Raw genomic sequence first — 27,959 nt, forward strand, 5'->3', positions numbered from 1 at the left:
CCCTCCCTGTGGCATCCATCAATCAGTTTTCTGTCTTTTTCTTTTTTTAAATGCAAGCTAATTTAAGACATGCTGTATTGGTGAGGGACCATTTTACAGCCTCTTTATACTGAAGTGTGGTGTGTTGATAAGCTTGGACATATAAGTATTACTTAAGCAACCATATTGCCAGTTTGTTATTGTTACATACACAAAGGAAAATGGGAGAAAAAAAAGGAAAAATAAAGAAACTTTGATTTGTGAAAAAAAAAAAAAAGGTGTGGGGGGGGGGCGGGGGAGTTGTTCCTGAAGGGCCCTTCAAGAGGTATCGCTCAGGAGACCTCTGAGAACTGAGACCTAAAACGCCGCAGGTCACCGGTCAGGGAAGTTTTAGGCAAAATTCACAGAGGAGCTCCCACCCCTCCCCCCGCCGCCGTTTCCACCCTGGCGCAGGGACCGACGGGACTGGGCCACGGCCCAAGTGCCTCAGGGGAAGACGAGGCCCGGAAGCCCCGAGGCCGGTAGGGGCCAGAAGAGGGTTACAGGGAGCCCCCAGGCCTCTACCAGCCGTCGCCCGCAGCCTAGAGCTAACTCCTCTGCCCCGGAAAGGCGGGGCCTCCGCCTTTCCCGCGTACGGGTCTCGCCGCCCCGCTCAGCCTCCTCGTAGGCCTTGCGCCATTGCTGCTACTATCGGCCGAACGGGGGCGCGGAGCTGGCCCCGGGGCGGGATGCGGCCTCCCCTGGGGCGGTGGTGGCTGCTAATCTGGCTGCAGCCCTTGTCCGCGCCGCCCGCTGGCGCGGTGCGCGGAGAGGAGGAGGTGGCGGCGGCGTTGGCAGGTAACCGCGGGCACTCGCGGCCGGCGCGCACGCGCGCTCCCGGACTCCTCGGTTCGTAGGTCTTGGCGGCTCGAGGGCGCTCTCCCTGCCCTCGGCGGCGGCGGTAAGGCTCAGGCAGCCCGGTGGGCGCTTTCTCGTCCCCTAAGGCTCGCCGGGCGTGGCCGGCGGCAGGCCCAACATCCCTTATCGCCTGCTTGGGTTTCCCTGGTCTTCTTGCTGTCACTTGGACACTTTTATGATTTTAGGAGTAGAAGCAACCGCCAAGCTCAGTCTAGCCCAGTTTCCTCGTTTACGAAGCAGCAACCAAAGCTCCGAGATGTTTTGATTTGTCTGAGGTCACACAGCTTGTCACTGGCACAGCTGACCCTAGCTAGTCTCCCGACTTTCAACACAAGACTTTTGTACAGTACATCGATTTGTGTTGAAAACCTCAGTATTTCTCTATATACCTATTACTTTGGACTCAATAGAAGAGCTTTAGCTTTAGAATTAGACCGAAATTCCCTTGCCTCTGACTCGCTCTGCGACCTGGAGCAAGGCACGCTACTGGTCACATGTAAAGCAGATCCTATCTGACGGGATTGTTGTGATGTTTAAAGTGTGCACGATGTTACATAGGAAACAAGAGATGGTAGCTCCTCATATTGTTTTTAAGGGCTATCTGTGGAGTGCTCTCAAGATCCTGGCACAGAAGGGAGGTCGCGAGTGCCGACTCCAGAACTTCTAGTAATATGCTATGAGCTTAACATTTCTAGCTCATCCCCACTCCTCGCGTAAAATCCTTTAAAAGATTTCCTGGAATTTCTGTCCACCAGCTTCTCCTCCTCTCATTGGTAACCGCTGTTTGCAAGGGAGGCACCCAAGTGTGATCCTTTAGCCCCTCCAACGAGATCAAGGTTCTTTGTCTAAGGATGAAGACAGTTTTCCGATTCTGCCAGAGCTGCCGACTCATGGGAATCTTGCAGTGCGTTAAACACTTGGGGAACTGTTCGGTACCAGTTTTCATTGAATGGACATTCCTTGAGTGCTTCCTATGTGTTAAAAGTGCTTTAAATGCATAATCTTTTTTTAATGCCCACAGTAACCCTATGGGCTTAAGTACCATTTACATACCCATTTTACAGATGAGGAAAGTCAGGCTTTAGGAGTAAGAAATGTAACCAGTCTATATACCGATGAAAAAATAAATGACAGATGTTTCTAAGAGGGAGGGTTTCTGAGCATAGCAGCAGCCAGAAAATTGTAAGTAGCCTTGGACCAACACCCAGAACCTTGAGTTCTAGTTACTCATTACATTTCCCCACTCACTTGCAGAATTTACTTTGGTCCCGGCACATAATCTTTATGGACAATGGTTTTCTCATGAGTAAAATAAAGTTCTTCTGTTGCTGAATGGCTTCCAATATTTTCCTCACTTTTTTATTTGCTTCAGTCCACCCAATATTTCTCATATTTCTATTACATTTAGTATTAACTATTCTTCCTTCTATTTTGTTAGCCAAAGACCCACGGAAATGCTTATCAGAGCTACTGTTCTGCCCAAGACATGCAGGATGCCCACTGAGTTGATAGAATTCTAGCCCACAGCTAAGAAAAATGGCAATTTACATAGCCTTATAGTAACACTTGCCATTCCAGATATACTATACAGCAGAGGCTATGGAGCATCCTGGATCCTGTGAAGGTTCTAAAGACACCACACTGGAACCTCTGGACTAGACTAGGTCTAAGGAACATTGTTGCTCCAAAAGTGGTTTTATGAGTATCCCTGCGGTCAAACAGCTGGTACTTCCTTTCATGAAATAGGGCCCATCTATAACATGAGAAGCTTGGATTAGATGATACTTACTGTTGTAAAATTCTGTCTTGAATGTACACACCCTTCCGTACAATAGAGAACGTTTAGAGCGAGGCCAGCTTTCTGTCACCCTATTTGGATGAAAGTCAGAGGCAAATGACACAGGAGAAGCAGATAGTTGTCTGGCTGAAAGGAAGAGTTATTCATAGTTTGCAGCCAGTGGGAGAGGGCCCTAGAGACCACATGTCCTATGATAAAGTTCAGGCCATTGGGTTGAATTCCCAGGCTTGAACTATATAGCAATAGGCCATTTGAAACTACAGCTTTCAAGGTTCTTCTCTAAGGAGAAGAAAAATCAGTTCTCAAAGTTAAAATTAGCCTGAATGTACATCAGCATGTGCTAATTTCAGATTCATTCTCTATGCACATTCTTGGAGAAATAAAAATCCAGATTGATATTCAAGTCCGGTTAAAAAAAACTAGGGTTACTAGAATAGGAAAGTTACCTTTGTAACTTTGGTGCTCCATGCTAACTCCTTTGAACCTAGGAATTTATAAAATAATACCCAGAAAAGTCCTTCTTCCTTTGACCTTTCAGGAGCTAAGTTTTGTTGGTTTTCCTTTTTGTTTTTCCTATTCTTCTACCTCCCCTTCTTTGTCCCAAAAGAAAAGCAGTGATAGGCCAGATGGAGAAAATGGCAGTCAATTTAATAAGTGATTTTATATTATAGTTTCATCTGAAGATATTTATTTCCCATATGAGGGCCATGTAAGGTTAAATTTTTAGGAAGAACGTTGCTGAAATATTTTTATGTTGGAGGTTGTTTAAGATCTGCTAGGATTTGAGGAGTGTTTGTGCTTTTTATTTTTAGCACATGCTATAAGTAGGTTTAAGTACTACCTGCCCTTTTCTGAAGTTTTGACTGAATATTTTTACCTTACATATGACTAAATTCTTTAACTTAAATATATCCTTTTACATTAGGAAAACTAAAAAATGACAAAAGTAGTACAAAGGAGTAATTTTAAATGTAATTTATTAGTTAAAGCAGGTGATACCCATCTGTCCCTTTTTTATATAAGCTATGTAATGTTAAAATTAGATTCATTGAATATTTATAAATTGAGTGGACTTTTTAAAACATTTTTTTAATATTTATTTATTTTGAGAGAGCAAGCAAGCACACATGTATGAGCACCCACACTGGCAGGAGAGGGGCAGAGAGAGAGAGGGAGCTGTCATGACATAGAACCTCCATCTCAGGAACTGTGAGATCATGACCTGAGCCGAAACCAAGAGTCTGACACTTAACGGACTGAATGACCCAGGCGCCCCTAAATTGAGTGGTATTTAAAATGAACTAAGGGGGCACCTGGGTGGCTCAGTCTGTTGAGCCTCCAACTTCGGCTCAGGTCATGATCTTGTGGTCTGTGAGTTCGAGCCCTGCGTCGGGCTCTGTGCTGACAGCTCAGAGCCTGGAGCTGCTTCGGATTCTGTGTCTCCCTCTCTCTCTGCCCTCCCCAGCTCATGCTCTGTCTCTCTCCCTTTCTCTCTCATAAACATCAAAAAAAATTTTTTAAATAAAAAATAAAATGAACTAAGGAATCTCATTGGGTAAGGTAACCCTGACTCAGATCCTTTGGTAATGTAAATAATTGCGCTTCGTCTTAGCCGTTTGGGCACAATTGTCCAGAAATATATTCTACGGAAGTCAGGTTTATTGCAGAATCAAGAGAACCTGCTGAGGACTGCATAGAGTTACAGAAGGCAATGGTCATTTTGCGACTTAGAGTTGCAGACTTGCTGGGGTAGGCATTGTGATGATGGCATGCTGGGCTGGCCCTGTAGATACTCCCTAAGTGCTTAGGAGATGAGGCAGAGCTGGGATAGCCCACACTTCCAGAACTTTCTCTGCATCTGGAATCAGGTGTGAGGATGTGAATACCCAGGTTATGGGGCACCTTCTAGGGTGGAAGCATATTTCAGCCTCAGGTGGAAGCAGTAGCTGTCCCTAGGCAGGTATTGTTCTCTTCTGATCAGATGAATGATTATTATTAAGTTTTTATGAAGCCCCAGAAATTCCCTTTTGTTTTCTTGATTATATTGTGAAGGGATTTTGTCGGTATCATTGTGATATTTTTGGGTTTCCCTACATCTGCCTCCAGGAAGTTCCATCCTAGCAGAATGAACCAGCATGACTGAGGCCACATAAATAAATGATACCTATAGACATCTGGCAGCTTCACAGAGTTCAGGTCTTGAAGTGTCAGGGCTTGAACAGCCAATAGAGTTCAGATTAGCTGGCTATGTTTTCTATTTCCACCCTTAGGTGGAGATGGAGGAGGAAGAAACTGAATAATGAAATGTTTCTAGAAGATTATTTAAGGGAGGAGAGACCTAGGAAAGATAACCTTTATAAACAATCTAAGATTAGAAGATCTTGTTATCTCTAGGAAGGCAGTAGTCCAGCCTACTTAACAATCTCTATTTATTTATTTATTTACTCGCTTATTTTTTATTTTAGAAAGAGTGTGCACACTTGGGCAATAGATAACAATCTTGATTGCTACAGTATCTTACGCTTAGCCTAGCTAGCCCATGGCTTATGGTTTACATGAACTCACTTGAAGTTAGGCATGTTCTTCCTTAGATATTTCGGAGTTCTTGTGTGGATTCAATGAAATTCAGCTCAGAAGAGAGTTAATAACAATGAGGGCAGCCAGTGGACACCATGAAATACAAACACCTTATCTATCATATCTCATGTATTGTGTAAATTCAACATCAACTTGACCTCAAAAGCCAGAGGCCACTCTGGAGAATTCCAGGGGGAACACTTTGCAACATGCTTTTAGTAGTGTTTCTATTGAAATCAATAGCCAGAGCAACCTACCTCCTTCTATACTTTACTTAATCCTGTTGAGGACCAAGGAGAAAGAGCAAGTTATTCTCTTCTAACTGGGAGGCCTCCTATGTAGAATACACTGATGTACCATATATGATAAAACAAAAACTTATTGCCTCTTGCATCTCTCTGCCCTTCTCTAACCAGTGAGGACAAAGAAGAGAGTCCCTAGTCCAAGGGATCTTAAGGATTACAGCTCTCAACCCTCTAGTTAAGGTATATTGATGATGGAGTAGGGTAGGTTCTGTAGGTCCTGTGGGTTCTGTAGGTGTGATGGCAATGACACAGACTGGATAGGGTGTTTGTTTACATCATGTTGCTTCAAAGGGAGGGACAAAGTGTACCTCCTTTTATTGTGCTGACTGGTGCTGGCCAGACTTTTACTAAGATTGGTCAGGCTTTCACTGTCTGGGCTATGCATGCCCAAATAACTCACCCTCTGGAATTACAACACACACACAGAAGACAGATATTTAAAGGCTGGAGATATGGTAATGAACTTGCTGTCCCTAACTTCATGGAGAGACAGAGTATAAACGAATAATAACATGAAGAAAAAATAAAGCAGAGTGAGAAGAAAGTAGATAAAAGGGGCTGGAGTGTGCCATTTTAGACAGTGGGGTCAGAGAAGGTCTTCCTGAGAAGGTGACATTTGGGCAAACATATATTATCAGAAGGAGCAAGCTCTGCCAAAATCTGGGGAAGGCAGATTTCAGGTCAAGGAATTGGCAAGTAGGAAAACTTGAGGCAGAAATGGTTCAGCATCTTGAGGATGGGAGGATTGGTGTGGCCTGAGTAGCTGAGAGGGGGAGGGGTAGAGGAGAGAAGGTCAGAGTACTAGGTCCTTGGAAGGGAGGGTGGATTTTATTATGAATGCAATGAGAAGTCATTGGTTTTGAGCAGGTAAATAATCTGCTCTGATGGATGTTTTTGAAAGATCTATATGCTGATGGGGGAATTGGTCTAGGGAAATGTCATAGGAGCAATTCTGGAAGCAGGGAAACCAGCTAAATGGCTATTATAGTAATCCAAGTGCAAGAAGACTGGTTTGGACAGCAGAGAAGCATTTACTTCTAAATTCAGATCATTGCACTATATTTAAATTGCACCATCTTGCTCTTAAAAGTTACAGATACCAAATGATTTAAGGAGACAGTCTTAGGACCAAGGGGGAGCAAACTCATTTGAAGGCAGTATTTGTTTGTAAAGCTCAGGTCCCAGAAAGAGGATATTCCCTCAAACTACTAACAAGAGTAGTTCACTGTTCTTACAGGAATTGATTCCTTGAAGTAGTGGAGCCCACTAGGAGAGGCGATGCAGGGAGAAGCTCCTGGCATTGAGCACAAGTGTCGTATTAGGAGTAGCCCTGAAGAAACAACTGGCTGGAAGTTAACATTCTTACAGTGGTCTGGGGCTGCTGGGGTCTGTGGACCTTAAGCCTCACCCCCTTTACCTGCCTGGTTGGAATGCACTCCCATTTCAACAATAGGTAGGGATTCCCCTCTTTTACTGAGGAATATAGATGTCAGTATAAAGTTGTCAACTCTAGCCACCCGGTAGAGACCTGTTCCTGCTCAGAGAGCCAACAGGAGGGCTGCGTAGAGGCAGAACATAGGATACCAGAAGGCCAGTCGACAGCCCTCCTTCTTTTTTTTTTTTAAATTTTTTTTTCAACGTTTTTAATTTATTTTTGGGACAGAGAGAGACAGAGCATGAACGGGGGAGGGGCAGAGAGAGAGGGAGACACAGAATCGGAAACAGGCTCCAGGCTCCGAGCCATCAGCCCAGAGCCTGACGCGGGGCTCGAACTCACGGACCGCGAGATCGTGACCTGGCTGAAGTCGGACGCTTAACCGACTGCGCCACCCAGGCGCCCCTCGACAGCCCTCCTTCTAATGCTTGTTCTCACTAGCTGAGGGCTTTTATGTGTTTCAGTTGCTTAGGTGCTCCCAGGTTCTACACTGACTTTGACATTGTCTCTTCTACAGCTAGCTGCCAGCTCTTCGATGTCCAGGAGTGCTTTCTCCCCTGTGTAGCCCTTGGCCAGGAGTCATTTGCATCTCAGATATATCCAAGAATTCGCCTCAGCAGTTGGTTGCTTTGTGTGTTGGTAGCACTGGTTCTGCATTCCCCTTTTGGTCTTGTATATAAACAGGCTGTGCCGAGGGATGCATGTTTTAAAAATGTTTAAAAAATGTTTATTTTTGAGAGAGAGGGAGAGACAGAGCGTGAGCAGGGGAGGGCAGAGAGAGGGAGACAGAATCTGAAGCAGGCTCCAGGCTCTGAGCTGTCAGCACTGAGCCTGACATGGGGCTTGAACTCAGAGACAGTGAAATCGTGACCGGAGCTGAAGTCAGCTGCTCAATGGACTGAGCCAGCCAGTGGCCCCCTCACCCCCAGGGCATGCAGTTTTAATTTTTAGTAGTTTGTATTTAGCAGAGAGCTTCTAGAGCTTCCTTTACGTGCCGTTTTGAGACCTGCCTCTTCACCTGGATTCTTGTATTTCCATCTCAGACTCTCAAACTCTGCAAATTTGTTGGTATATTTAAAAAACTGTGCATTTCCTCACAATGTTAAGAGTATAGATTCGGGGCGCCTGGGTGGCTCAGTCGGTTAAGCGTCCGACTTCAGCTCAGGTCATGGTCTCGTGGTCTGTGAGTTCGAGCCCCGCGTCGGGCTCTGGGCTGATGGCTCAGAGCCTGGAGCCTGCTTCCGATTCTGTGTCTCCCTCTCTCTCTGCCCCTCCTCCATTCATGCTCTGTCTCTCTCTCTGTCTCAAAAATAAATAAAGGTTAAAAAAAATTTTTTTTTAAAGAGTATAGATTAAATGATTTGACAGTGTCACACTGGAAGATACTGGGTTCTCATGTGACTTTCCTGCTTTGTGTAGCTTTGTGACTTCCATGCAGTTGCATTGGTGGGTATTCTCTGCATCTTCTCCCCAAGTCTGTCTTCACTTCCTTTAAGCTTAATGCTTAGGATGCTTCTAGCTAGGACACAAACCTATGTGGGCTTATTCGATATCATTCCCTGAATGGATGTAATTGTTGACTAGTTTTTAGTTACTCAGTCCTTCCCCAACTGTGGTGCAGCAGATTATTCTAACTTCACTTGATGTTTTTATGGAGCAGCTGACCACACTCTCCTTAGAGGAGTTGGGGGATGGGCATGAGGCCCATTTCTCTGTGTGCCCATAACATTCTCTGTGCCTGTTTCCTGTTGACACGTGTAGTGGTGACAGACACCCTGTCCTGGATCCAGAAGAATTTATGACTTTCATCTCACTTCACTTTAAATTCAGATACGGAGGCAGCCACAGAATAAAATGAATCCCATTACTTTACAGTTTTCATATGGCATTTATCCTCTCATAAAGCACCTGTCTCTCTTCCTCTGTATATTAGATTATGTTGTGTTGTATTAAATGTTATTTATATGTTGTATATAACATACAGATGCACATATATTTATATATGCAGACACATATGTATCTACTTCTGTCCCCACATTTCTCCTGTGTTGTAGATCTATCCGTCTTCACTTAGTCCCACCAACCAAAACTCAGTTATGTCCCAAATTGAACTCATCCCCCTTTCCCTGCACAGGCTTGCATCTTCTCCAGTGTTCCTTTTCTGGGTGAGGGACCTCACCATCTTTCCACTCACCAGAACTTTCAGGTCGTCTTCTTGCTCTCCCTCATCTAATGAATCTCCAAAGCCTGTTGATTTCAGTCCTAAGTGGTCTTTTATCTGTTCTTTCTCCCTCCTACCTAGTTCATTTCTTGCTTGGACTCCTTGAGTAGCCTCCTTAGTGGTTCTTCTACTTTTAGTCTTCCTCACCTCTAAAATTGCACATTGCTTTAGAATTCTTTTTCTAAAACACAACTGTGTACCTGTTATTTCCCTATTAAACTGGTTATTCTCTGTTCTCACAGATCCGTTCTGTGCCCCTCTCTTCCCTGCTCGGTGTCTGGAAGTGGACATCTGTGGACTGCATCACCTGGGCTTCTTTGCCCTCCTGCTTCCCATTGCATTTGGCCAGTGAGAGGCACTGATGGGAGGGCAGGAGAGAGAGGTTGAAGTAGTCATACCTTCATCCCACCGTTCCACATTTTGGCAGGGATTGCATCCCATGACGCTACTGTCCTCTGGGCTTCAGCAGCTCTGGTAACACTGGGCCCTCCTCCCTTTGCCATTTCAGGCAAGGATGTTAAAGGCTTCCTGCTGTTGTTGATGTGTGGGAAGTTCACAGCGCCTTATTGTTAATGCCTTAACTCTGCCCACATCCTCACTGAACTCTTCAGTTAAACCCTTTTGAGTGTCATCAGTTTCCTGCTGAGACTTTGATGCTTACCTAAAATCCTTCAATGCTCTGCTTTCAGCATGAAGTCCATACTCCTTAGAGTAAGTAGTAACTACTGCTTACCTCTCTAGCTGCAGGTGTTGAAGCTGCCACCAATTCTTGCCCTCTACTTCAAGACTGAAGTGCCCATTCTGAGTCCTTTTTTTTTTTTTACTTTCACTTTTTATTTGAACTCCAGTTTGTTAACATAACAGTGTAATATTAGTTTCAGGTGTAGAATGTAGTGATTCATCACTCACATACAACACCTAGTGCTCATCACAAGTGCCCTCCTTAATACCGATCACCCATTTAACCCATCCTCCTGCCCACCTTCTGTGTTCTTATAGTGCCTTCCATATATCACAAGAGTACTGACACTAGACTAATTTTTTGTCTGTCTCCTGTAGGTTGGAAAGACGGAGGGACTATACTTACTATGTAGGAGAATTCATTTAGAGAATGTAAAATGCATTATTATTGTGAATAAAAGGAAAAAAAAGATAAGATTGCGGGAAATTAAATATTTAGGAAATATAATCGCTTTTCGATCTCTCAGTTCCAAGGTGTAAAGCTCTGAAGGAAATGGATTTAATTAAAACTTCTGAGTCAGACTGTTACTGCTACAATCGAAATTCCCGAATGGAGTGGAAATACATGTGGTCAACTCTGCAGGTAAGAGCCTATGTTTAAATTATGTCTGAGGACTATAGATGCTGGAGAGGATGTGGAGAGACGGGAACCCTCTTGCACTGTTGGTGGGAATGCAAATTGGTGCAGCCGCTCTGGAAAGCAGTGTGGACGTTCCTCAGAAAATTAAAAATAGACCTACCCTATGACCCAGCAATAGCACTGCTAGGAATTTATCCAAGGGATACAGGAGTACTGATGCATAGGGGCACTTGTACCCCAATGTTTATAGCAGCACTCTCAACAATAGCCAAATTATGGAACGAGCCTAAATGTCCATCAACTGATGAATGGATAAAGAAATTGTGGTTTATATACACAATGGAATACTACGTGGCAATGAGAAAGAATGAAATATGGCCTTTTGTAGCAACGTGGATGGAACTGGAGAGTGTGATGCTAAGTGAAATAAGCCATACAGAGAAAGACAGATACCATATGGTTTCACTCTTATGTGGATCCTGAGAAACGTAACAGAAACCCATGGGGGAGGGGAAGGGAAAAAAAAAAAAAAAAAGAGGTTAGAGTGGGAGAGAGCCAAAGCATAAGAGACTGTTAAAAACTGAGAACAAACTGAGGGTTGATGGGGGGTGGGAGGGAGGGCAGGGTGGGTGATGGGTATTGAGGAGGGCACCTTTTGGGATGAGCACTGGGTGTTGTATGGAAACCAATTTGACAGTAAATTTCATATATTAAAAAATAAAGAAAGAAAGAAAGAAAGAAAGAAAGAAAGAAAGAAAGAAAGAAAGAAAGAAAGAAAGAAAGAAAGAAAGAAAGAAAGAAAAGAAAAAGAAAAAAATAAATTATGTCTGAGGAGCTGGGAATTAAAATGTACTTCTTCAAGAATACAAAATAGCTTTTATATGACATAGAGATGTGTATCAGTATGAAAGCTAGCTTGGGAATCACATCCAGTGGCCCAAGGGAAAGGGATATGTGGAAGGGTACATTAACTCTTCATACGCTTCATCAGCCCTTCCCCAAACTACTCCAAATAAATATGGTTTCTAAGTGAGCACAGTGTGCTTGCTATTCAGATACATACTTTCCAAAATCATTGCTATCCCAAGCCCCTCTCTGATTCTAGGTATGGCCAAGATAATAGTTAATCTCAATAGCCCAGTACTTTTCCTTCATTAATAATACTTATTAAGCACTAGTTAAGTGCCAGGAACTATTATAGGCTCTTAGGATACATCAGTGAACAAAATAGATCGCTGCTCCTGTGATGTTTATACTCCTAGGGATAGGAGATAGGCCATAAATGTAATAGAGAAGAAAATTATAAAACTAGTAAGTGCTATGAGAAAAGAAAATGTAGAGTAAGGTAAGCGGAATGAGGAAGGTGGGGAGCAGTATAAAAAGAGTGATCAGGGGGCGCCTGGGTGGCGCAGTCGGTTAAGCGTCCGACTTCAGCCAGGTCACGATCTCGCGGTCCGTGAGTTCGAGCCCCGCGTCAGGCTCTGGGCTGATGGCTCGGAGCCTGGAGCCTGTTTCCGATTCTGTGTCTCCCTCTCTCTCTGCCCCTCCCCCGTTCATGCTCTGTCTCTCTCTGTCCCAAAAATAAATAAAAAATGTTGAAAAAAAAAAAATTAAAAAAAAAAAAAAAAAGAGTGATCAGGGTAGTTCTTGTAGAGAAGGTGATATTTAAGAAAGACTGTAATTTTTATAAATGTTTATTCGTTTTTGAGAGAGAGACACACAGAGAGAGAGACAGTGCAAGTGGAGGAGGAGGGGCAGAGAGAGAGAGACACACAGGATCCAAAACAGGCTCTAGGCTCTGAGCTGTCAGCACAGAGCCCGACGTGGGGCTCAAACTCATGAACCAGGAGATCATGATCTGATCCAAAGTCAGACACTTAACTGACTGAGCTACCCAGGTGCCCTGAGAAAGATTTTAATGAAGTTAGTGAGTTACCAAGATAATATACCAAGAAAGAGCGTTCTAGGCTGAGGGAAAAAGATGGGACAGCATATCAGAAGGCATATGATGTTGATTTGTACTATTACTGATAATATACACCATTTTGATCACCTGCTTAAGGTGGTGTTGTCAATTTACAATTTTACCACTGGAAAGTGACCATTTTCCCCTTTGTAATAAATGAGTATTTTGAGGAGATACTTTGAAACTATGTAGATACTCTTTTCCTTACCTTTCACCCTGTAGTTTTATCGTCCATTGATGATGCTTGCATGAACCAGTTATCATCATGCTGTTTTATCAAATGGTGATTTTCTAATTCCATTACTCTTTCCTCATTCATCAGTATTCTTCAAGAAGGAAGACTTTTTCCTTCTCCAGTTTATTTATATTCATGTAATATTACAGATTGCCAATTCATTCAGTGGATTAGAATCCATTACCTCATAATTTATTTTGATATTCAGATTATCCTAGATTTTGCCAGTAGGAGTTCCTTCAAAGTATCTCATGTGGGAGCACCTGGGTGGCTCAGTCAGTTAAGTGTCTGACTTCGGATCATGTCATGATCTCACAGTTTGTCAGTTTGAGCCCCGTGTCAGACTGTGTGCTGACAGCTCAGAGCCTGGATCCTGCTTCGGATTCTGTGTCTCCCTCTCTCTCTGCCCCTCCTCCACTCACGCTCTCTCTCTCTCTAAAAATTAAATAAAAACATTAAAAAAAATTTTTTTTTAAGTATCTCATGTGTCCTTTTAATTTGTGCCTATCATTTGAGCATCTCTGGCAAACAGTATGCTCCAGGCTTATCTTGTAATTTCGTAAACCCAGCTCTGGAATCCTACATTTTTTCAAGGAGCATTCAGAGTTAGGTGTGTTTATTAGTGCTGGGATACCATTGTCATATGCATACACACAGAGACACAGAGACATATACACCCCTACACCTGCACATGTATCTATTTCTGTCACTGTTTTTTTTTTTAATATGTGTTTTTGCAAGAGAGAGAGAGAATCCAAAGTAGGCTCCACACTATCAGCACGAAGCCCACTGTGGGGCTTGAACTCATGAACCATGAGATCATGACCTGAGCCAAAGTTGGATGCTCAACCAACTGAGCCAACCAGGGGCCCCCTGTCACTCTATCTGTTAAAAAACATGCATTCTGGGGCACCTGGGTGGCTCAGTTTGTTGAGCTTCCAACTCTTGATTTCAGCCCAGGTCATGATCCCAGGGTTTTGGACCCGAGCCCTGTATCGGGTTCTGTGCTAAGCATGGAGCCTGCTTGGGATTCTCTCTCCCTCTCCCTGTGCCCCTCTCCCTCACACACACACACACACACACACACACACACACACACACACACCACACACACACACACACACACACATATTCTCTCTCTCTCTCTGAAATTAAAAACAAAAACAAAAACAAAAAAACATGCTTTTTGATATCTCCCATACTACTGGGTTCATTCTAATCCCTCTCCTTGTCGTATTTGTAACTTTCTTCTCTGATAATGGGGAACCTGGTTTTCATTATCCTCAGTATATTAATTTATTTGCTTAATGCTAGGGTAGTAATTTGTTTATTTATTATTTATTTGTCAACGTTTGTTTAGAGTGTGTTTTATCTCTAGTTTAAGAGTACATAGTCTAATACTATGCTCCAAAATTACTTAGGTTAATTCATTCCCACCCATCCTCCTTCAATATGGTTATATTATTCATTTGAAATATATTTGGTTTCATTCATTTCCATTTTCATTTGAAATATATTTGTTTTTATTTTTAAGGGTTTTCCCCATCCTAGTTGATTTTCTTATAATTATTTTTTAGTATGTGCAATATTAGTATGGTTTAAAATCACAGGTCTACACAGAAGTATCCTCAGAGAAGTATCACTCCCCCTCATTTCTCTATCATTCCTATCCAACCCTTGTGGGTAGTCAATATTACTAGCTTCTGTCTTTCCTGTGTTTCTTTTTTCAAAAGTAAGCAGTGATGCATGTTTATAGACAGTGCTAAGGAGTGGGTTTAGATGGAGGACCAATGGCTGAGCCTGGGTCAGTCTTATATGAAGAGGTCAGGGAGGAGGAAGAGGCCAACAGAGGAGAGAGAGAGAAGGAGCAACAGGTGAAGATGTCCAGGACGCTGTGGGAAGAAGTGTTACAAGCAGGGCCAAAATGCCATTGGTAGATCAAATATGATGACAGAGAATGCATTGGCCATTTGATTTAGCAACATGGAGGTCCCTGGTGACTTTGTCAGGGACAGCCTGTTGGAAACGACACATTGGAAGAGGGTTAGAGAGAGAATGGAGAGGAGAAGAACTGAAGACTGCAGGTATGGGCAACTTTTTAAAAGAATCTGAGTGCACTGGCAAGCAAGGGGATAGCTGGAGGGGAAAGTGGCTTTTTTGTTTTTAAATGGAAAAGCTTCAACATGTTTGTGTCCTGATAGGAATGGTGTAACAGAGAGGGACGAAGTGCTGGTAGGCTGTCCTTGAGTGGACAGAGGTGGATCTGATTCTGTGCCTTGAGAATCTTCTTTAAGTCTCCTCTGTGGCAGAAAGTTCCTCCCCACAGGCAGGAAGCGGAGCACGTGCCTGCAGGTGCTGCCGGGTGGGTGGAGGTGGGGATAGGAACCTGTTGATGTTCTCTTCTGGCTTCTTTCATTTTCAGTGGAGAGTGAGGAAGGGGAGGAGGTATTGGTGTTGAGGAAGGAAAAGCTGTGAAATCTTTGTTGAAGAGAGTGGAGAGTAGATAGGAATGTGGTGTGATCGCCTATAGCTGCAGGTCCCACTTCAGGTTCCCATTCAGGGGCTTGAAGTCAAGCTACTGTGTGTTTATCTAGCACCATTGGGTGGTACAAATGCCAAGAGTAGAATGGGTGGAGAGTTGGATTTTGCAGGTGGATGTGACAAAGCAAGAGCAGTGCAAATGAGTCGGGTACCTGCAAGAGAATGATTTGTAATGATCGATCATGGAATTTAGCTGGATTAAGAAGGGGCTAAGGACATCAAAGGGGTGAGGAGCAGGGGAAAAATGGCTTGATCCATGGTGGGGTCAAAGGCTTAGTGGGGTCGAGGTACTATACAGGGCATGCTAGAAAGGTAGGAGTTGGTGGTCAGCCAGTGGGATGCATGAAACAACCTGTAGAGGGGCTGTAGTTTGGTATGAACAAGGTCCTGGGTGTGGCCGTGGGAGTAGTTAGCTGAGGTGGGGCAGAGAACAGGCATAAGAGGGTAGGAGCTCAAGATGCTGAGAATCAGAGCATTGGAAGGAGTTTGGCGTACATAATAAACACATTGAACCCTGAGAAATATGACAAGAAATAGTATTAGAGAGAGAGCATCAGTGAGCCAGGAACTAAAGTCCAGGAGAAATGAGTGTAGGTAATGGGTTATATCACCTGATGCCCTGTCTTCAGAGTTGGTGATCTCACTATCCTTTTCAGGCTTGCCTTACTCTTGGACAGAGAAGAGGAATAGAGAGGGAGAAAGGCAGCAGCAGAATTGTTCTTTAATGAACACTGGATTGTCACTGTTTGCTTGGTACTGTAGCCAGTACTTTGTTGTGAGACTGGAATAGGACCTGTGGTTGGATTCTGGTCCTTCTTCAGGAGGCATGGGGAGAGAAGCCTGAATTACATATGCTCAGCTGATCCAGAAGGAAGTGCTTTTTCTCACAACACAGTAGAAAATGGTAGAGACATAATTCCTGTTCTCATGTTTATAACCAAATAGTTGGCCACCTATTACTTTTGTCATTCTTTTTCACATGTCCCTTGACCACAACAACTTGCTACAGGAGGGAGTTAAGTCACCTACAACTCAGGGGAAGAAATAACCACTTTCAAAAGTCTCTGTGCTCAGTGCGTTTGAACTAAACACAGATCTGTAGGTCCATCCCTGGGATCCCTGGGATCCCTGGGATCGTGTATATCTGAGTGTTCTTTATCCAGTTATCTTGGGCTCTCTTTACTCCTCTGCTTATGATTTGAAGGAGCTTATGAGAAGTTTTAACTTCTGTGTTTATGGATTTCTTTGTTCTTATTTTATAGGTGAAAATTACCAGTTCAGGCCTGCTCAATATTGCATATATCACAGGAAGACATAATTGTCAGTATCCAGAAACCATTCTATCTTTTATCAAATGTGTGATTCATAATTTTTGGACACCAAAGGAGTCTAATGAAGTTACCATAATCATCAATCCATATGGAGAGACCATGTGCTTCTCTGTGAAGCCTGTCAGGAAGATATTTATCTATACAATTAGTGTGAATCGAAACAGTAAGTCTGTTTTCATTATACTTGATTTTATGGATTTAGTTTTTCTGGAGTGACATTTCAATAAAGTGACTTTTCTTTTACCAACTACATTGACACAAAGTCTTTGTTGTGTATGTGTGTGTGTCTTTTTTATTCCAGTTGTGGATTTCAAACTCTTCCTTGTGTTTGTAGCAGGTATTTTCCTCTTCTTTTATGCAAAGACCTTGAGTAGGTAAGTATCCCTTTTTATTGTGTTAATTTTGTAAATTAAAAAGAGTATAGGACAATTTTGACCCTATGCTAAGTATTTCCACACTAGTTTGCAGTTCTTGCTTTAGGTTTTACAAACAGTAGTTCTGAAGATAGTGCTTGAAAGGCCTTTTAAAACCAGAAACAGTACACATGATATATAACGTATATATTACAGCATGCTTTTACATGCATCATTTTGTGTTATGTATTAATGTACGTTTTTTATTTGATCCTCTTAATTATGTGAACTTTGCTAGGGCCGAGATTTATATTCAGGTTTTCTGATGCCAGATGCTTGCTCTCTCTATTAGATTCAAGCTGCCTCCAAAATTTGTGGCTCTGATACAAAAGGTTGAGTTTAACAAATATTTGACTCTTGGATAAACATAGCATCCTGATATTTTGTTTATTACAACTTCTCTCATGAAAAAGGAGTCCTTTGCCAATAATATTTTACTTCTTAGCTTGCTATTCTTAATATTGTTCATCTTTCTTGTAATGCAATTAAGTATGTTTAATGTAATCCATGGCCTTTATAAAACCAATATTACTTACATAGCCTGAAGAGTAAAGCTTGGACTCAGAGGAGCTGGGCTATAAGCCTGAATCCTCCAATTGGCAGATACTGACTTATGGAAGGTCTTTAACTTCTTGGTGTCTTAGCTTCCTCCTCTGTAAAATTTTGACATGGATAACTATATTACAGGGCTGTTGTGAATGCATGCAGAGCTCTCAGACAAGTGCCTGCTACATGGTAGGCACTCAGTAATTATTCTTGGATCAGATTCTAAACATAGATAACTCAGACATTTTGTTTTGAGTTAGTGGCAAGCTATTGACTATAAATTTCAAGTATAGAAATTTCATTTTTTTAAGAGTATAGGATCTAATTAAAACTAACATCTGAGTTTTTCTTCTTAGTATTCTTTATAGTTGCTATCATCAGGTTAAACACAGTTTTTAATACTGAAAGTGCTGCTTGGCATTTAAATGGCTTTTATTTGCTTGTTTTGACAGAAGTCCTATTTTCTTTTACTCTTCTGGGACTGTGCTAGGTGTTCTAATGACGTTAGTCTTTGTCCTGCTTCTGGTGAAAAGGTTTATTCCTAAGGTAGGCATACTGTGTATAAATGAATAAAAGAGGGAAACCATGATCTCATAGACATGAAAAATGGATCAAAGTTAATCACGTTGATTATGACAGTTCCAAATTCAAACTGTATTTCTACACTGTATTACAAAACTGGCTTTAAAATGTATCTTTTTCTAGAGATTCCATTTTTATTTGTTATTATGTATACCCTTAAGTAAATAACTTTTGGTGATACTTTTTTGAGACCCCATTATTTAAAAACATTTTTTTTAATGTTTACTTATTTTTGAGAGACAGAGAGAGACACAGAGTGTGAGTGCGGGGAGGGGAGGGACAGAGAGAGAGGTAGACACAGACTCTGAAGCAGGCTTCAGGCTCTGAGCTGTCAGCACAGAGCCCGATGCAGGGCTCGAACTCAGAAGCTGTGAGATCATGACCTGAGCCAAAGTTGGACGCTTAACCAACTGAGCAACCCAGTTGCCCCAAGACCCTTTTATTTTCAGGTAGTAGATCTTTCTTAGGAGTGGTGGGGGCTGATTCTATGCTGAGTAGAAATTTCTCTTATCTTGACAGAGCTGAGGAATGTCGTGATGCTGAACCATCAAGGCCTTGAGTAACAGTATTGCTACAACTGGGGATTTCTTCATTATTATTAGTTCCGCGAAACACCTTTAATGAAAGAATTCCCTGCACTTAGTTGAGGATAAATATTAGTTAATGTTGATAATGTTGCAGATACTCTGATTAAAGCTTGCAACACCAGCATTATTTTGAGATAAATTTATTCTTTAAAACAGTGCCTCTCCACCTCCACCTTTAGTATACATGCAAGTTACCTGAGTATTATCCTGCTGAAATGCAGGTTGTGATTTGGGAATCTGCCGTGGGGCCCAAGAGTCTGCATTCCAGCAAGCTCCCGGGTAATGCCAATGCTGCTGGTTCATGGGCCATAACTTTAACAAGACACCAGAGAGCACCTTGAATTGACCTCAGTGCAGTGTGATGTAGAAGTTTCTAATAATTTAAAGGGTTTATTTGTTTCCTCCTATTTTTGTGAGAGTGAATGTGTCATTTATTCTCTTTTATACACAGTATAGCACCTTTTGGGCTCTAATGGTTGGTTGTTGGTTTGCTTCAGTTTATGTTGTATGCCATTTGATGGAAGATCTGAAGTGGCTATGGCATGAAAACAGAATATATATATTAGGTAGGTAATTAAAAAAATATATATATATATATACATGTATTATTGACAAAGCTGAAAGTATAACTAAGAGGCCTTCCTTTGGAAGTATGTTTCTCTCTAGCATCTAAATTTTCCTTTTGAACTAAGGAGAAGTGCTGTTAAAAACATTTTATTTTATTCCCACAGTTGATGATTTCAGTTCGTTAGATCTCTCTTTTTCTTTTAAGTTTGTTTATTTATTTATTTGGAGAGAGCATAAGTGGGGGAGGGACAGAGAGAGAGAGAGAGAGGGAGGGAGGGAGGGAGAGAGGAGAGGAGAGAGACAGAGGGAATCCCAAGCAGGCTTCTCCCTGTCAGCACAGAGCCTGATGGGGGGGCTTGAACTCACAAACGGTGAGATCACAACCCGAGCTGAAATCAAGAGTCGGACACCCAACTGACTGAACCACCCAGGTAACCCTTTTAGATCTCATTTTAGTCTATTTCCCAATGACATCTTTCTTAGTTTTCTGTACTAATGATGAAAAGAGCAAAAAAGTATTTGTCCCTTTTGACTGCTTTTATGCTTTGAATCATGACTCTTTCTTTTTCTTAATGTATTCAGCATGAAAGGTGAAAAATCCTAAATATAAATTACTAATGAAAACTTGAATTTTCAGAAACAGAGAAGCTATTAAGAAACCACTTGTTCTTATTTCCTGAAAGCAAAAACAAATGAACAAGTTTTAAAAATTATTTATTTGTTTTAATTGGGGAATAATGGAGAATGGGAGGGTCAACTTTCTCCTAAGCCCTTAGTGCCAAACTTCTCACATAAGTCCACCCACCCAAAACAGAAGCAATCAATTTTTGTTTTAATTGAAGATTTTTATGTCTTTAGCTCATTTTTCTTTTTATGCTTAAGTATTTTTAAAGTAAATTACAGATATCATGGTATGTTCTTCTAAATATTTCAGTAAACATCTCTAAAAAAAAGAGCATTTTCTTCTATAGTTAAATAACTGTTAAATCTTAAAAAAATCAATAATTACATAAATTACACAGGCCATGTTCAGATTTACCCAGTGTCCTTGATGGTTAGTCTGTATAAGGTGGGATATAGTCCAGTACCATATTTTGCATTTATTATGTCTTGTAGGTCTTTTTTAATCCATAACAATTGCTTTTTTCATCATAGTGCTCTGGTGAAGAGACTAGTTGTCCTGTAGAGTGTCCCAACTGTCTGGATTTTTCTGATTACTCCTTTGTGGTATAATTTAACTTGCTCCTCTCTCCCCTGTATTTCCTAAACTGAAATTAGATCTTGAGGCTTTCTTAGACACAAGTGAACCATTTTTCATAGTATACATCAGAGGAGATGTGTATTTCACATCAGATCAGAGGGAGGATGCAGAATATCTCATCATCCTGTCATTATTAATGTAGAAACTGAGCACTGTATTAGGGGGGGATATAGACTGATCCCTCCACTATATTTTCCTTTTTTGACTAGAAAGTAAAAATGAAAAAATAGGGTTTGTAGCCAACTGTGACATATGCTGAGGCTTATTCCTGACCAAAGGAACTATGGTAACATTTGCCCATCTAGGACTCTGAACTAAAAAATATACATATCATAATAATTTATTACTAGACAACCTTAATTATCACAAAAAGCACAGTATCTCACATTGAAGGAATAACTACCCCTCTAGTGTTTTTCAGCCTTACTTCTTTGGAAAAAGAAAACACAAATGAAGGTTTTCTGCTTAAGTCAAGGCTCTACCAGGATCTTTCACATAACTTTTCAGGTTCAGATTTTCAAGTTCTTCTGCTTTTACAGGCTATGTTTTGGTAGCTGGATTGCTCAGCTTTGCTGTTTGTTATAAGCATGGGCCCCTGGTTGATGAAAGGAGCGTGACTCTTTTGACGTGGACACTGCGGCTCCTCGCCCTGGTTCTGATCTATTGTGGAGTCACCGTGCCCCAGGGCTCCTATGCAGCTCTGATCCTCATCCTGGCCTCCAGGAGTCTACGCTACCCACTGAAGGCGTTCACTTATATGAGGTGGTGCGTATCTTTTTTCTCCTTGTAAATGTGACATTTTGAGTTCTGGTTTTCTTTATTGTTTGGGGAAGTTTCTTGGATGTGTCCTATTTAGTCTCACAATTAACTACATTTCATCTGGGGATTTGGGAGAGAAAGCGGATAGAGAATTTAAGCATCTAATCCCATCTCCATTTCTAGTCTTCATTAATCTTTCAGAGGTCTCCCCCCAAATACTAGGTAATTACAGCTCACCTAGAACTTACTGAGATCAGGGGCAAAATTACTTGGGTTCTGGGTTGCCTACAATTTCTACTTTATTCTACATTTCCTTTCATTAGGACCCAAGATTGCTTTAAAGGTATTTGTTGTGCTTATGAAATAGAGCTAAATGAATGTATTGTTTATGCTTAGGACTTTTTGGGTTTTTTTAGGTTTAAAGTTAAGGCTTAAGGGGCGCCTGGGTGGCTTAGTCGGTTAAGTGTCCAACTTCGGCTCAGGTCATGATCTCCGGTCCATGAGTTTGAGCCCCACGTCAGGCTCTGTGCTGACAGCTCAGAGCCTGGAGCCTGTTTCAGATTCTGTGTCTCCCTCTCTCTGTGACCCTCCCCCATTCATGTTCTGTCTATCTCTGTCTCAAAAATAAATAAACGTTAAAAAAAATTTTTTTTTTTAATAAAGGCTTAAGCCCTTGAAAAATACAGAAAGAGAGATGAGGTAGCTTCTGTTGTCACAACTGTATTATGTCTCTCCTTAGTCACTGAGCCTGAACACCTGTTTTTGTGTCAGGTGCACAGATGAAGGAGATAGTCCCTACCCTTGAGGTGTACTTGCTGCTCCATCAGCATGCGTTTCTGTATCTTTGGAGTGTTAAAAATATGCCTGTTCAGGGACTATGGCACATAGAGTTCAGGAGAGTTCCTGAAAGAGATATTACTGGGCTGAATCTTAATGAATTAAAACAGCCGGGTGAATAAATGTGGGAAGGACCTCCCTGACAGGGGGAAAGCCCAGTTTGGTAGCATCATGAGGCAGGCAAGGGAGGTGGCCGTCGGCCAGGTTGTGGAGGCATCACAGGCTGTGTTAAGGAATCTAGTCGCATCCTGTGCACAGTGGAGGCAAGAAGCCATTCTGCAATGCAGTCAGCATTCTCTGCCTGCTGCCTAGACCAGACTTACAAATCCAAATGCTTGGGGCTGGTCCTGACTGGGTGATGCTGAGCAGGGGTGAGTCAGTGGGGCCATCATGAGGACTGTGAGAAATTCTACAATGCAACCTCATCAGTAAGGGGGCAGTTACTACTCAGCTTGAGCTGATTATTACCACATAGGAATATGGGCTCTGCCTTGCCAGATCTTTTGGGTTTTTTTAGAAAAGCTGGAAATATGGATTTGAATGTGAATTCTTATTATTTTTAAATGTTGGCAACTAATCTAAAAATAAAAATACAGTTAACACAATCAAAGCAGAGACCGTGAACCTCATTGGGTGGCAGAATGTGGCCCATCTGCCTTCTGGCACAGAGGGTGGATGTAAGCGGGAGGCCCTGGGACAGTGACATCATAGCAGTCCAGGCAAGAGGTGATGAGGGCCCAGAGTCGGGCAGAGAGACAGTGAGGGAGTGAGGGTGTTAATAAATATTTATGAGGTAAACCTGGCTGAGAGGAAGGAGACTCTGGTAACTATAGTCTATGGATCTGCTACTATACATCATAGCCAGTGACAGGACAGGGCCCTTGTGCAGAGAATGTTGGCAAGACTGCAAGGTAGCGAGGCTGGGACAGAGGGGCTGCTGCTAGCTGCTCTCTGCACTGCCTCAGAGGCCAAAGGTGCCTGGGACTACCAGAGGTCCCTCTGCTGGGAGGAGGCTAGCCATCCACATTCCCCAGGCCTGGGTCCTTTGCCAGGCTTGTGGCTTGAGGAACGCGGGTTAGCATTTGGGCCCCTTTTGTTTTAAACCTCCAGCTGCCTCACCAAGTGTAAGGTGTGTCCTGTTACCTGTGTGATGGTCCTTTTATGCATTTGCTGTGCGTTCTGTTAACACAAACCTAATAAAATGTTTTGTAACTTCTTTAGCTTTTCATTTTGCTAATGAATAATTATGTGAACAAGTACAAGACAAAACAACAACAAAACAGGAACATAAATAACAAACCAGAGAAATAATACCTTGATTTGTACAGTATTTTAGTTTTACAAAGAGCTGTTTGAATATATCCTAATATATGGTAGCTACTCTCTTGATTATCCTTATTGAACACTTACTATAGGCCACTCGCTTTACACAAAATATCTCATCTAACCTGTATAGTGACCTAATGAGGTTTAGATGTTATATTTAAAAAAAAATTTTTTTAAGTTTATTTATTTATGACAGAGATGGCAAAAGTGCACAAGGGGCAAAGAGCAAGGGAGACACAGAATCTGAAGCAGGCTCTGGGCTAAGCTGTTAGCACAGAGCCCAACACGGGGCTCGAACTCACAAACCACGAGATCATGACCGGAGGAGCCAAAGTTGGACACATAACCCACTGAGCCACCCAGGTGTCCTGTGAGGTAGATGTTGTTGCTTTCACTTTGTTCATATGAGCCAAGTGAGGGTCAGAGCTGTTAATAGTTGCCTCAGTTGATACAGTGGGTGAAACTCAAAGCCAGGACTGTGTCCAGTCTTCTGCTCAGAGACCAGAGGTTTTCCTCTAGGGAGACCAGGCTAGGTGTTCAGACAAGGAAAAGGAAACAATATTGGTGGTTCCTCAATCCGACTCATCATCCACCACACAATCTTTAAAAGACTTTTCAGGTCCCAACACTCCAGAAAATATATGTTTAACCACCTCCTGGTAATTCTTGTACTCATCCAGATTTGGGAATCTCTGGTTAAATTTTAAACCACCCAAGAACATTTTTAAAAACTCATTGATAAATGTAACATATGTGTTAAAACCTTATCATCATTACCATCTTTATGAGATTCTCCCCTTTAGGACTTTCCTGATTCAAAAAGAAAATTCCAATAATGAGCCCCTTAGCATGTAAGCAAAGGAGGAATTATAAATTATTGTACACAAACGACCTTTGTATGGTATTTACTCCCTGTCTCTAGGATTAGTCAGAATCACCACCACTAGGTGGAGGTGATATCCCACAAATCTTCCTTTTTTTTTTTTTTTTTTTCCTTTAGGTCTAGCAAGTAAGTGGCCATGAATTCTACCAGGTCTCTGTAAAACGGTATCTCAAAAGATTTGCTACTGTTCGTGCCCAAGATAATGAGCAGGCCAAGCATAAGGAAACCAGACTTTTAAATTTTTTTTTTTTTTTTTTTCAACGTTTTTTATTTATTTTTGGGACAGAGAGACAGAGCATGAACGGGGGAGGGGCAGAGAGAGAGGGAGACACAGAATCCGAAACAGGCTCCAGGCTCCGAGCCACCAGCCCAGATGCCTGACGCGGGGCTCGAACTCACGGACCGCGAGATCGTGACCTGGCTGAAGTCGGACGCTTAACCGACTGCGCCACCCAGGCGCCCCAGGAAACCAGACTTTTAATGGTCTGATTGTGCGATTAAAAATTACTGAGAATACAATTAACATGTCTATCAGAAATTGAGTCGCAAATTCCTAAGAACATTATTTAGGATGGTCCAGGAAGAGAAGAAATGTACTATTAGCCCAAACTGCATGTTCTGTATTCCATAGTCACAGTAAGAACCATAAAAAAGTATAGTGTGGTGTCAAGGAAGTTAAGTATTACTGTTACTTTCTAAGAAATGTAGTTTTATAAATCTTAAGGGTTGAATTGAGCAGTCAAATATGACCAGGAATCTAGCAACCAAATGCCACATGTTTTAGGAAAATGAAGAAATGGTGGACATCCAAGAAGCCAGTGTTTAAGTATCTTACTGAAGATGAATACCGGGAACAGGCTGATGCTGAGACAAGCAGTGCCCTGGAGGAGCTGCGTGGAGCCTGCCGCAGGCCCGACTTCCCCACGTGGCTGGTAGTCTCCAGACTCCAGGCTCCTAACAAGTAAGCCCAGCTCAGCTGCCGGGACCACACTGGGGTTGGGATGATTGTGAAAACACTGTGACGGTTTGCTACAGGTACTTCACATTAGGAACAGACTGCTGCCCAGGAGAACCCATGATGCGGAAACTGTCAGTGGCCCTGCTCTTTCTTCAGTGCTCTGACTTGCACAGAGCTGCTAATGTCAGGACAAACAGTGACCTGATGTTTGATAGGGAAGGTCATAAACATAACTTCCACATGAGAAGTGACCGGTGTTGAAAGTAATTGTCAAAGCTTACCAGGAAAGACATCTTTGTCCCAAAATCTTTTTCCTTACTGCTTCCCTTCCTTCATAGTTTTATCTAAATAACAGTGCCCTCAAATTAAACATTGAAGGGGGAAAGTATTGATGTACTAAAATAATGAATGAATAATGACTCTAATAAGAGAAAAGGAATTAGAAAACAGGACTCGTTAGGAAAGGCAGCAGTCAGTGCTCGTAAGTCGGCCTCCTTCTCTGCTCTTTCTCTGAATATCTACAGAGGGATCACCTAAGCCATTCCCATTTTTACACCCAATGTATAAATGCCATTCTCTATTGATGTAAAGTCAAATTTAATTAAAAAGAGGATAAATAGCAAGAGAACATGTTATCTTCCACATAAACCTTTCTGTGATAACATTAACTTTATTTAAAACAAAAAAACTACTTATTAGATTTGCAGACTTTGTTCTTGGAGGAAGCCACTTGTCGCCTGAAGAAATTAGTCTGCATGAAGAGCAATATGGTTTTGGGGGTGCCTTCTTGGAAGAACAGCTTTTTAACCTGAGGACTGCTTGATGACCACTGACTTCATTCTGGACAAGAAATGGGTTAAGGGCAAGGATCCTATTAACATTGGGCAGAACGGTTCTAGGGAACAGTGGCAAAAGCATTTGCTATGGAGAAGAGTCATACTGGAAAGGAAAACTAAACACTATTGAAGATAACTTCTCGTTCTTGGTGAGTTCTGCTACTTATTGTAGTCATCAAGATTTTGTGAGAGTCATTGCCACTTCCCTTGAATGAAGACTTTCATTAGGAGCAAGAAAATCATGTTGATCTTCAAAGAGCAAGTTAACATGAACATCTGCCTTGTCAACACCAGGCATTAAATCTTAACCTCAGAACCTGTGTCTGAAGACTGCATATAAGTGTTGGAAGAGACCTGAGATATGCTGGACCAGTGTTTTCCAAAGTATAATCCACAGGGTGCTAATAAGTGCTAGTCAGTAAAGGGTTTGTGAGGTCAACTAAGATAGAAACAAAGTTAAACAAATGTACCGCAGGACTTCTCAGAGCCTTTAATACTGACGATGCACATTGTCAATCTCCTGGATAGAAACTGTGTGCTGCCATTTCTGACTCAATTTGACCACAGAACCCTTTTCCGTGAGATTGATATTCCTTGGAGCAGTTTGGAAAATGCTAATGATGGCAGAATTGAGATTTGGGGAGGTTCAATAACTTGTCCAAAACTACAAAGCTATTTAGAGGCAGCACTGGGACTAGACATCAGCCCTAATGTTACCTACAACTCAGGGTTAAGAAGAGACCTTCAGAGGTAAGCCTAGGGGCCATCTCCCCACAGCCTTGGATCTCACAGTATTGGTGACTTTTTTATTTTTTAATAATGGACAACTATCTATTTGATAACTATGATAGAGAAACATTTCCTAAGATTATATTTTAAAGTTTGATAAGATTTTTATAGACATATAAATTTTAGAAAGAATTCTTTTCTATAATTTTTTGTATATTGCAATTGAAGACACTTAACCTCTTGTGACATTTTGAGTTGACTGGTCCATTTTTAAAATTTAGTTATATATATTTGTAACAGTTTCCTACACAACAGACTTGTGATCTTTCTTCAGAGAACAAATATTTTTTTTCTTGATTCTCCAGAGTGAAATGACCCTGAGCTTTGACCCTGGGGAAAGAAGGCCAAAACTAAGAGCTGAGAAAAGATCTGAACATGGCAAAACAATCTAAGGGTTAAGATGTGCTAAATTGATTCACTTAAAGAAGGTTTTGCTGTGTTGAGTTCTTAAAGAGGCATACAGAATGAGGAATCTCTTTTTACTAGGAGGGATGTGGATACGGAGGAAGGACATTACAGAAAATTTAGGAGCTGTTTTCCTGAGCCAAGATCAGTAGAGTGTTTCTAATTGTTAAAACGAGAGCATGGCTACCCATTTGGAACTTTCTAGGTTGATTTTCAAATAATATTTTCTCTTTGAAGCAGTGTGTCAGTATTTTAAAAGTTCCTCTTTTTACAAGACACCTTTCATTATTAAGAGCTCTGCAGTCTTTGTGAAATGCACTAAATTCAATCTGTGCTTTCACATAGATTGATTTCAAATATCAAAGAATCTTCCATTCAAATTTATGATGATTATGATGATGACTGTTTTGTAAGTGTAAACAGGTCTGACACTTTTGTTATAGTTTTATCTGAATTTTTTATAATTAAATTTATTGTCAGTATATTATGAATGTGTCAGATGCATCAGTGCTGTGCTCACCATGTTCACCTCCCAGGAGGCAGTTTTTGGCAGAATGTGTGTCTGAATGATGTGTGCACAGTCAGCTGCAGTCTGGGCCTTACC

At 41.8% G+C, this 27,959-nt stretch overlaps 1 protein-coding gene across 5 annotated transcripts in view; it reads left to right on the top strand.

Moving 5' to 3' along the window:
• The first annotated feature begins 434 nt into the window (after positions 1-434).
• The window catches only part of NEMP2 (nuclear envelope integral membrane protein 2), a 147,957-nt gene continuing 120,432 nt past the window's right edge, over positions 435-27,959 (top strand). For 4 of the 5 annotated variants that reach the window (XR_009256744.1, XR_009256743.1, XM_058711215.1 and 1 more), the window contains exons 1-8: positions 435-816; positions 10,421-10,536; positions 16,538-16,769; positions 16,908-16,980; positions 18,018-18,111; positions 19,186-19,300; positions 21,102-21,327; positions 25,152-25,328. Coding sequence is in view for 3 of the 5 variants with exons in the window: in XM_058711215.1 (XP_058567198.1) it covers positions 708-816; positions 10,421-10,536; positions 16,538-16,769; positions 16,908-16,980; positions 18,018-18,111; positions 19,186-19,300; positions 21,102-21,327; positions 25,152-25,328 (1,142 nt within the window). In the remaining 2 variants the exon portion in view is untranslated. Of the gene's footprint in view, positions 817-10,420; positions 10,537-16,537; positions 16,770-16,907; positions 16,981-18,017; positions 18,112-19,185; positions 19,301-21,101; positions 21,328-25,151; positions 25,329-26,024; positions 27,843-27,959 lie in introns of those variants that run through there. The other variant, XM_058711206.1, reaches the window with a different exon arrangement.

The sequence above is a fragment of the Neofelis nebulosa genome, chromosome 2, assembly GCF_028018385.1.
Source record: "Neofelis nebulosa isolate mNeoNeb1 chromosome 2, mNeoNeb1.pri, whole genome shotgun sequence".
NCBI lineage: Eukaryota > Metazoa > Chordata > Mammalia > Carnivora > Felidae > Neofelis > Neofelis nebulosa.